Here is an 11,571-nt window from a genome sequence, read left to right on the forward strand (position 1 = left end):
AATCACATTAATTTTTAAGTTTTGTGTGAGAAATAGAAATTCGTTATTGTTTTTTTCCGTTACATTTTATTTTAACCAAACCATACCAAACCTAATGAGGGCTATCGCGAATGAATTCGCCGCTAGAGGCGCTAGTGTAGCGTGAGGTCTCCGAAATGTCAAATCTCATAGTTTTTGGGAGAGCTACGCGGGTTTATTTATAATTAGAAATTTTTTTGTGAATATTTGCATTAAGTACCTGAAATTAATTATGGCAATTATGCGTTACGGGGCAATGAATGTCTGTGTTTTGAGACAGTTTTGTCTTTTGAAACTTTTGTCCTCCCTTTTTTTCCGAACAAAACGGGACTAAGCAACACTGTGGTTGCTGGATATTTTTATGGTACGGTTTTATGGTGTTTTAAATATGATTTTAATCTAAATTTTGTTTTAACGCCCGTAATAACAGACTGAAAGCCACACTTAAAAACCTCACGCAACAGTGCGCCATCTAGTGAGACAAAAAACGATAGCCCTTATTATAAGCATCGTAATGGCTGCTCCCATTATAGTTGCAAAGTTGCGTTTTGATCTGTAACTTGCTTGTAAATTAGAACGAAACTACGTTAGTATGGGGACGCGAGCGTACTGGGGACTCTTGAGGGTTTTTCGACAGGCGTAATACCGCTAGATGGCGTTAGTGTCGTGAGGTGCGTTTGACGTTTGCGTCGCGCTCGTGATTGGTTAAATAACGAGCCAATCGCAAGCAAGACTGAAACGTCAAACGGACCTCACGGTATTACTGCCATCTAGCGGTATTTCGCCTCTCGAAAAACCATCATTGGATCAATCAACTTTAAAAGCTTGAAAAGCACCGACAGCGATGGTGGACCGGTGCGGAGGCGGTACCGGTTGTAAAATTCGAGCTAGCATGATCATAGAACTCCAATAATTATTTGTGATAGACTTTTATATTCTTTAAAAACGACTTAATGTTTGTAACGGTTTTTAAAAGAAGATAAAGTGTAAAGAATTTTTTTTTAAAGGAAATAAAAGTCTTTAACGAATAATTATTGGAGTAGACACATTAACTATATATTAAGAAAGTTCTATCAGATTACATTTTTAATTTCATTTTTTTTTTATGGAATAATCGAGAAAAACTATCAAAAATGCGACGTTGCCAGCTCAGCAGGTATAAACGCTCTTAATTTCCATTCCTAATGCGGGTTACCCTTGAATATTACTTAAATAAATACACCTTGTTGCTCGTACTCAGTTTCCACCAGAGATGTGCGAGGGATGTGTTTTTCATGAATACCTTCATTCACCTTCATTTACCTCGCCTCGCTCCATCCATCTTCAAATCCATCACCCTCAGGTTTGTAGTGTCGGATTAGTGATTCTACTGTCAGGCGCGGTCCGAAGGGGGGGTCACAGGGGACATGAGCCCGCCCCCTCCTCCAAAAAACGTACACGTCGAATTGAAAAAGCTAAAAATTAGAAAATAAAAAGAAACAATTTTTTGGCCGTAGTCGCTCAAAATTTCAGGCTGCAACCGCGCCTGTCTATTGTATTCAAATGGCACAGATTTCAACGTTTTCTAACTGTATATTGTTGGTATAAGTAGTCACGAGAGTTGAAGTGAGTGACGCACACAAACCGATTAATGAGGGCTATCGCGTATGAATTCGCCACTAGAGGCGCTAGTGTAGCGTGAGGTCTCCGAAATGTCAAATCTCATAGTTTTTTGGGTGAGCTACCGCGGTTTATTTATAATTAGAATAAATTTGTGAATATTTTGCAATATCTGAAATTAATTATGGCAAATATGCGTTCCGGGGCAATGAATGTCTGTGTTTTGAGACAGTTTTGTCTTTCGTAAACCTTTGTCCTCCCTTTTTTTCCGAACAAAACGGGGACTATGCAACACTGTGGCATGCTCGATATTTTTATGGTACGGTTTTAAGGTGTATTAAATATGATTTTAATCTAAACTTTGTTTTCACGCCCGTAATAACAGACTTTGAAAGCCATACTTAAAAACCTCACGCTACAGTGCGCCATCTAGTGAGACAAAAAACGATAGCCCTCATTGCATAAAAGGAGAATGAATCAAATGAATGAGTGAATGTCAAATTCTGAAACTGCCAGGAGCTTCTATGGACGTGTCGCGAAAAACGGGGTCGGTATTACAATGTCGGTATTATTCGGGCGGGAAAGAGTGTCACCCATGTTCGTGTGTGCTTGACGTCAACTCTGGTGCCACTACCTATATGTCGTGGTTAAGCCTTACTGTTTTGTTCTAGTCATTAAAATATGTTTTACAAACATTTGCCTTTTATTACTTGTCGTTGTCAGAGATGATGGATGAAATGAGGGTACTTCCGTCTCGCCGTCAGGATGCGTTCATGACGTAGGTACTGTGAGAGCTTCAATAAGAACTTTTATCTACATCCTATCTGTGGTTGCATCTTAATGTTTACATTAAGGGTCTGTTTCACCATCCATTGATTGTCGTCTCCGTCTATTCGAACAAAACAAATAGAGACGGCATCACATTTAACCGTCAGTCAACACTAATCAATGGATGGTGAAACAGCCCCTAAGTGTCGGTAAGCGGCCCTAGTGAAAAAGGGAAGAAGTTGAATAGCTGATTTCGACCCCCCCCCTTTCCCCCTTTAACATAAAATAGAAAATAGATGTGTAATTTCTGCATACTTAACCCCTTTTTCACTAGGGTCCCAGAATTAAATTCAAATTGCGAACACCTTAAAAAAATAATCATGTTTGGTTGCAATAATCGAATTCTATTTGTAATTTCATTCAATAATAAAATTATTATTATTGGTTATTTGGAGTCTTTTTGTATTTTTTATTTCTACTCCAAATTTGTTACTTTTACGGTGATCCCGTAAAACCATACCTGCTTAAGTAATAGCGTAGTAGAAAAAGGCAACCTGATATGTGTGCATAGGCTACTTATTACTTATTCTGTGGCATAGGAGAAATTCGTGTCTGTAGTACTCCTGTCCAGTGGTAGTGTAGGGGTATGGTATGGCACGCAGCATGGAATGCTGAGGACCTGGGTTCGATTCCCAGCGCTGGTCTCTTTTTCTGGGTTTTCTGTGCATCCATGTCTCAGTTTGTATTTTCGATAATAAAATTATTGTTCCATTTGTGTGACCATGCAAGTAAGTACTGTCAACAAAAAGTACAGTCAGCAAAAAAAAACTTTAATGTTTTAGTTTTTTACCAAAATCTTGCATTATATGACATGAAGCTGATCTGATGATGAAACTGGAAGGTGGCCATAAGTCCGTAATGAAACGACACAAACCCATCGAGTTTGGGTTCCTTTGATTTGACTTGACGAGTACATTGGTGCTAGATGGTAACTGTAACGTACTAAATTCGAAAAGGTAATGAAACGAACACTTTTTTTGGCTACAAATCGAGGGAGTTCGCGTGGCACGTGTAAGGGAACGGTAGTAGGAAACTTATATTTTTGTGTTTAAGGTAAATTCGATTTACTCATGCGATGCGAGCGCCCTCGTGCAGATTTATTGAAAAACAAAACATAGTGGCATAGATCAATAACAGATGGCGTTACTAGGCACACTTTAACATTTAAAAGAAAATAATTATTTTAAGTTGTGATATAACGAGTCGTCTACAGTAACCAGGGTCTGATGATGGACCCGGAAGGTGGCCATAGGAATCCGGTAATTAAACGACGCAACCGCATCGAGTTTGGGCTCGTTCGATTCGTCTTGATGAGTACTCGTGAATATATGCGACCCTCTAAAGTTAAAAATAAAATTAAAAGTAAAAAACCTTTATTAGAAAAAATAAATGAACTAAAAAGGAAAAACATTTGTCGCTTTAGGTTCAGGATAGCCCCTTATGTGGCTACTCGCCATTATAAGCATGTGTAGATAGTTAAGTTCTAGGGACTGGTATAATAGTTATTTATGATACAAGTGCGGAAAGTAGGCAATTCCCAATGAGTGGCGGATTTTGAGCCGGCACGAGTTGGGAATTTCCTACTTTCGACACGTATATCATACGTTTTACAATGCATTAAGCGAGGGAAAAAATCGAGGCAGTGACTATGTACATCATTTATTTGCCATACTCCTTTTACTACAGTAGCAGGCAGTAGACACATACATACCGACATGTACAATAAATCAAAAACGTTAATATACACTTTATTAAATCAACTTTCATAACAATCATTGACCCAGAAGATTAGAACAGCTACAGCTAGCTAACTTATGATAGGTAAAGGAGCTCTGTTTTCATAACTTGCTGTGTATTGTTATTCGTACATGAACGTAACTGAGTGTGAGCGCTCACGAATAATCATTGCTTTGTACACTAAATACTTACTTATTTACTTTTTTTTATAACACTACTCATTAAGTAAAATGTACATTTCTTTTGAGTAAAAATGTCTTTAACCAGAAAGGAGACTTTGTTTTATTACGTGATTTTTACGATTTAATTATTAGCCCTTGTTGCTTGACATTGTTCACAGTTAAGTAATTGGCTATCTTATCTCCTGCACGCTCCTATAATGCTAAATTCAGTGCAGCCTGTGAATAATCCGTGTAATAAATAATTCAAAATTGGTTCACTAATTCTAATAGATAAAAGCAAATAAATAAGAATTAGACGTACCGGTAGATGTTATAATATCTATGTGTGTAGAGGTAGATTATTCTGACAATTTACGATGTTTATAAACTTAGTTATGTATAATATAGTTCAAGTATTTCAGCATTGATTAAGTCGGCGGGAGTATGTCACTGACAATTTTTGCTTCGTGAAGGACGTCAGGCGGCGTAAAGTCAGATATAAATTCATCATTTGAACTCTTCATTTTAATTTACTTATCAAAAATTAATTCACCGGACTGAACTCATGAACACTACTTTGGCGGGGTTTCATGACAGGCGCGAACGGGTAACCATGATTGGTTCGTGCTACGTCGTGCGCGCGCACTGGAAGCTCATTGGTTGACTTTCGAGTGCGCGCGCTTGACGTCGGACGGTCCGAAATGGACTCAAGAATTTATTTCCTTTTTTTTCATAACTTTAGACGGAATCAAAATACGAGTACATGAAAAAAAATTACGTTCTCTTTTCTGTCGCGTTTAATCTGTATTATCGTATCAGTAATATTCAGTTGTTGCATCAAACGTTTTCTTATTTGTTCAAAGCCTAACTATAACGACTCTTTAGACTTATTTTTTTAACAATAGTTTGGACATAATTTGGCAATTTAAAAAGTTACTTTACCGCACAAGTGCGGTAAGTAAAATCCATACAACTTTACTGCACACTGTGGATGAGTGCAGGAATCACTAATTTTCTATGGATATGTTGACCTACGTCAAGAGGCACTTTCCGAGCACGTGCATTGTAAAAAATATTATTATGCAATTATAGTTTAGAGCCAATTAATTCACACTGGCAACACGCACTGGACGAAGACTGTAGTTTCCAGGCACTGTGTGTGTGAGTTCGTCTATGTCTAACCACAGGGCGGCCACGCCGTACATAATACGCGTTCTCGAATCTACATAGGCACGACGACGTCTGTACACGCGTCAATGTGTGCGTAAGCTGCACAGGGCGGACTATTGCAAAACCGTATAGTACTATTAGTGCTACCAATGACATTTAAAGGTACTCATAAGGCTTACATATGTGCAAATAAATGTAATCGTTAATCTTACCTATTTCGAGGGTATTCTGGCAAAACAGAATAAGTGCTATTTTTTTAAAGTTACATAGATAGGCATACTCAATGTTTTCTGCTTTATTTATCTAGCAAAACCGTATAAAAAATAAATATTGTACACTTATCCGAATCTGCCAGAATACCCTCGATTTTTTTAAAATCTATTTAAAATGTGTCTGTCTGCCTATTTTAAGCATTATTATTTTCAATTACAATAGATATACGTCTACTAACTTAAAATAATCATTCGGTAGGTAGTTATTTCATGTATTAATCGCGTTTATTTCAGAAATCACTATTTATTTAGAAAACGGAAGTAGGTAGGGTACCGTTACGATTTGCAAAATGATTGCTCCCGAACTTAGCGCCATGCGGCCGACATACATCGCGTCGCGCACCCGACCACAGACTACTAAGAGATACTAACGCACCCGACTGCTTTCCTGCGGTTTTCCTGCAATCTGCGCTTGAGGGGTGGGGTAACTCGAACCGGTGCGGGGCGGAGCGTGCCCATTCTGTACGTTAGTACTATTATATATTCTGTGGTCTAACCAAATGTTTGCATTAGCGTAAACCGCGCCCTACAAACGTCACAAGGAAAAGGTTACTGGCTTGTGTGAGTTTGTATATGCGCAGAAATATCACATTTTCTGGCAAACTGCGACTTGCAAATGTCACAAGAGAAAGGTTTCTCGCCTGTGTGAGTTCGTTTATGCACAGCCAACGCGCTTCTGTCCTTAAACCGCGACTTACAAACATCGCAAGAAAAAGGTTTCTCGCCCGTGTGAATTCGTCTATGTGCAGTCAAAGTACATTTTCTAGCAAACCGCGACTTGCAAACGTCACAAGAAAAAGGTTTCTCGCCTGTGTGAGTTCGTCTATGCGTAGTCAAATTACCACTTCGCGTAAAGCACAACTTACAAACGTCACAAGAGAAAGGTTTCTCGCCTGTGTGAGTTCGTTTATGCACAGCCAACGCGCTTCTGTCCGTAAACCGCGACTTACAAACATCGCAAGAAAAAGGTTTCTCGCCTGTGTGAATTCGTCTATGCGCAGTCAAATCACCACTTCGCGTAAACCGCGACTTACAAACTTCACAAGAAAAAGGTTTCTCGCCTGTGTGAGTTCGTCTATGCGCAGTCAAATCACCTCTTTGCGTAAACCGCAACTTACAAACGTCACAAGAAAAAGGTTTCTCGCCTGTATGAGTTCGTCTATGATCAGCCAAATGGCTTGTTTTCGAAAACCGCAACTTACATACGTCACAAGAAAAAGGTTTCTCGCCTGTGTGAGTTCGTCTATGCACAGTCAAATCACCTCTTTGCGTAAACCGCGACTTACATACGTCACAAGAAAAAGGTTTCTCGCCTGTGTGAGTTCGTCTATGCACAGTCAAATCACCACTTCGCCTAAACCGCGACTTACAAACGTCACAAGAAAAAGGTTTCTCGCCTGTGTGAGTTCGTCTATGCACAGTCAAATCACCTCTTTGCGTAAACCGCGATTTACAAACGTCACAAGAAAAAGGTTTCTCGCCTGTGTGAGTTCGTCTATGATCAGCCAAATAGCATCTTTTCGAAAACCGCAACTTACAAACGTCACAAGAAAAAGGTTTCTCGCCTGTGTGAGTTCGTCTATGCACAGTCAAATCACCTCTTTGCGTAAACCGCGACTTACAAACGTCACAAGAAAAAGGTTTTTCGCCTGTGTGAATTCTTCGATGCACAGTCAAACTAATTCTAAGCGAAAACCGCGACTTACAAACGTCACAAGAGAAAGGTTTCTTGCCTGTGTGAAAAGACACAAAAGATTGATTTCGACAAAGTGATTTAGAAATATTTTCACAGTAAGACGTTTCTTCTGTGAAACTAGCACCAGCGGACGAATATCGAAACAATCTTTCACTCCCCGTTTCTACCTGATGCGTCGCTAACTTTTCACAAAAATTAGATTCTTCTACTGAATGTATGCAATTGTGACTTTTTAAACTTAATTTACAATAAAAGATCACGAGACAAGTGTCGCATCTGGGCAAGTCTTCCATGGGCATGCGCTCGAGCCTCACAGAGCAGCTCCTAAGCTGGAACTGTTGGTCGTGGCTCATGTTGCAGCGAGGTCCCTCCCCGGGGCGGGTGTGGGTGCACTCGGGCGCGGCCCCGGCTCCGCCCGCTGGCTGTAGCGGGCACGGGCCCACCTCAGTCCAGTTCAATGCACCTGTAAGAAAATATTTGGGAGATTAATTAAAGGTACTTTGTGGTGGTCCCTAAAGTCCCTATCCATATCAAATCAATGAACTATGGTAAATATGGTAACACATCTCTTTTTTTTTTGTTTTAGGAGAGAATCAAGGTTACTTAGTGTAGTTGCAAGTGGGGTTGGCAAGCTGCAGGGACGTCTCTGGCCCTGCTCTCTGCTGCGCCGCAGGGCACTGGCACTGGGGTCAGCTTGCATGCTAACCAGCAGCAGCAGCAGGTTCGGAGCAGCTCTTAAATCTTTACAGAGCTCAAGTTCGCTCTTGCATGGAATACTGTTCCCATCTCTGGGATGGGTCTGCTAGATATCAGATGGATGCTTTGGACTCGTTGGAGCGCCGAGCGAAGAGGATCATAGAGGCAAATCTTCTGAGCCTCGAACACCGTAGACAAGTGGCCTGCCTTTCGGTTTTTTATCAGTTACATTTCGGTGAGTGTGCGGAGGTTTGAAATAACCTGATACCCCCTTCCCCTTTCCGTTACCGAACGACTAGGCGCGGTGAGCAGTGTCACCCTTATGTTGTAGACATTCCTCCATTACGCACGAAGCGGTTTGCCTCTTCTTTCGTTATGCGGACAGCTAAGGAGTGGAACTCTCTGCCGAGGTCAGTTTTTTATAAAAAAAAGAAAAATGCTGCTGCAAGGCTTGCCTCTGTGCAGGTCTCCTACTGGAAGTCGCTCCAGTCTGACAAAACAGCTACTGAGCCCGTGCTGCTGCTCGGGGCTCCTGTTGCAGCGAGCGCCATCCCCGGGGCAGGTGTGGGTGCAGTCGGGTGCGGCGTCGGCGCCGCCTTCCTGCTTCGGCCTGCACGAACCCACCCCCAGTCTCCACATGGAATCTGGAAAAAATCTTTTATTCACAGCTGCACTCTTCTTGTGAAATCATATTGCTTCCTTTTCTTTTTAACATTACAACTCTCTTAAAAAGGTCGTAGTAAACATAATGACTCCCACAAAAGGGTACAGATGTGTGTTTATCTAATGCAGGGTTTCTCAAAGTGGGGTACGCGAACCCCTAGGGGTTCGCTATTCGACGGTAGGGGGTTTGCGACAAGGTTTACGTGATGGTGGCTGCAAGACTGGCAAGATGACTAAGATTGGTTTTTGGAGTATTTTTTATTTCAACTCCAAATTTGTTACTTATTTGTTTGTTATTTGTTTCAGTTTGTATTTCCGTTGGCAAGACGATTCTTAGATTCTTACCTATATTTGCTACCTTTTATTGAAATAAATAATATACATTATATTATCATGATGATTGAAATAAAACTTAGTTTCTCCAACAGCCAGTTTTATTACTGTCTTTGAAACTAATTTAATAATATATTCTCATCTCTATCTACTCGTATTTAAAATTTACTAGAAGCAGGTTATTGTAATGATGTTTCATCGAATGTTCAGCTGAAGTTCCTATTCAGGTCAAACCAAATTCGGCCCATCTCTAATAAACACCTTCATGGTACCATATGTCCTACCACTTTTTTACATTTGAAATGTTGTTTGAAATGCCAATCAAAATCAGACCACGTTATCCATACATTTGTATTATTTCTTATCCAAATAAATCATTTCATATTCAAGACTGTTTCAATACTAGGCTATTTTTTTATTATTCTACAATGTGCAATAGAATTTACACAATAAGTTCAAGGGAATTAGGAATCTTTGACAATGTAACAAAGTAAAAATTCTTTTGTGTTGAGCGCGCATCTGTGTGTGTGTTCGTTTCGATCGATTTCTTCATAGCTTCCCTACTGCTTTAGCTTATATATAATATATACTGTGTCGGCACACTAGTATCGCACAGATCAGGTGTAGTTTTAGAGAAATTAAGCTAAAAAATGAGCACCATTGATCAGAGACCTTTATTTTGAAAATTTACCCAGTGAGAAGCCAGAGTGGATCGCTAGTTTATTAATTTTATTATAATAAATTGCTCATTTTTTACTTTCATTAGACTAAGTAGGTAGTTACAAAGCATACTTTGCATTGAAAACGCCACGTCCTGCTGCTGTATCAATACAGGTCCAATTACTAGTTCGTCCTTAACCTCGTGGCCGGCGAACAAGCATTCTGCCACGGCCGCCTCGCTCACGCCGCACTCGCCCCCCTCGGGCTCCTCCTTCACCGCCACAGGCTCGCACTCCGCAGTCGCGCTGTATGTCCACCACGCCGACTGTTCCGCGTCGGAAGCACGGCGGCGGCAGGCGGCTGACTCCATGACCACGACACGGACTAACCAGCCTGCTCTGTGCTGGTTTAGCCAAAATATATTTTAACAACAAGCTGAAGAATCACAGCGTCTGCAATAACTGTTCACCAACTCTACAATACAAGCGCGTGGTGGCAAGATTGTTATATTCGTTCCGGAAAAACGTAGTATCTCTTAGTCTGTGCGGCAAAACGACGCAAACAAACGAGGCAAACGAGCTAGAGCCTGGAGTATTATTGTTGTTTCTTTAAAAAAATATGGCTCTATATTATTTTTTTGCCTATGCTCTGCTCGCTCTTGTCACTTTGAATTGACATTTGACAATTACAAATAAATTTGACGTCAGGGCTTCAAATACCGTTAAATCATAAATTCACAGATTTAACGTTAAATCATAATTAACGTTAAACGATTTACCGTTACTTATACAACTTTTTACCGTTATAAAAATGGTAACGTTATCAACTGTTCATAAATTTAACGTTAATTTAAAAGTATCGTTAAAGCATTTTACCGATATGTATCGGTATTTAGCCGGTAAGCTTAGGTAACGTTAATGGCAGGTAATCGTAATTTATCGAGCGAGTATGCACGCGCAATACGCGCATTCGTCGTCGTTTATAGGGTTCCGTACTGAGGTACAGAAAAAATGGAACCCTTGTAGGATCACTTTTTGTCCGTCTGCCTTTCTGTTAAGACCCTTTTTCTCAGGAACGCGTGGAGGTATCAAGCTGAAATTTATAGGGGTAGATATTTGTATGAGAAATACGAATATCTGTTCTCGAGTCTTGGGTGCATAATAGATGTATTTAAGTATGTATGTATCTATCAATTATGTTGAATATTTGTTTAGTTTATTCGATGCTTTGTAGGTACCATAACATTTTTTTTATGGCTGACGGTTTGTGCCGTCCGAAAAAGAAACGATCAGTGGTGGAAACGTAAAAGTTTTAAAAATGATTGGCTACGCGGAATTTGAATATTGATAAAAAATCAGTAGAAATAGGGATATTAGAAGAGGAATTTATATACGTATTGTCCTCATTTTAATATCATTACATAGGTAAAATCTGCTAAAAGTTGATATACATGGATCACTGTTGAAGTAAGCAGTATGTGAACGGGAAAGGAACTGAAGGAGACTTTGACGAGTGATCGATCGACAAACGATGTGTGTTTACAGCTTCCTCAACCCATAACATAAACTTTGCTTACTTTGGGACTAAAGGGCCCGCTGGGCTACTACGAAACTCTAAAAGCGAAGTTCGTATCGTACCGTCCCGCTGACGCTTATACGAGAGCAAGAGGGACGGTACGATACAAACTTCGATTTCTGTCTTTTTGTATTTTTTATTTCCACATTGCGGCGTCATCAAC

At 40.1% G+C, this 11,571-nt stretch overlaps 2 protein-coding genes across 2 annotated transcripts in view; one reads left to right on the forward strand and one right to left on the reverse strand.

Moving 5' to 3' along the window:
• Window positions 1-11,571, forward strand: part of Su(fu) (suppressor of fused domain protein) — a 90,673-nt gene that overhangs the window by 14,673 nt on the left and 64,429 nt on the right.
• LOC141442732 (uncharacterized) lies at window positions 5,348-10,488 on the reverse strand. Its single transcript, XM_074107817.1, has 3 exons — window positions 9,966-10,488; window positions 8,633-8,821; window positions 5,348-7,944 (listed from the first exon to the last, which is right to left on the reverse strand). Exons 1-3 carry the CDS (start codon window positions 10,201-10,203, stop codon window positions 6,335-6,337), a joined length of 2,037 nt encoding a protein of 678 aa, XP_073963918.1. The 5' UTR covers window positions 10,204-10,488; the 3' UTR covers window positions 5,348-6,334.

The sequence above is a fragment of the Choristoneura fumiferana genome, chromosome 26 (genome assembly GCF_025370935.1).
Source record: "Choristoneura fumiferana chromosome 26, NRCan_CFum_1, whole genome shotgun sequence".
In the NCBI taxonomy this organism is placed as follows: domain Eukaryota; kingdom Metazoa; phylum Arthropoda; class Insecta; order Lepidoptera; family Tortricidae; genus Choristoneura; species Choristoneura fumiferana.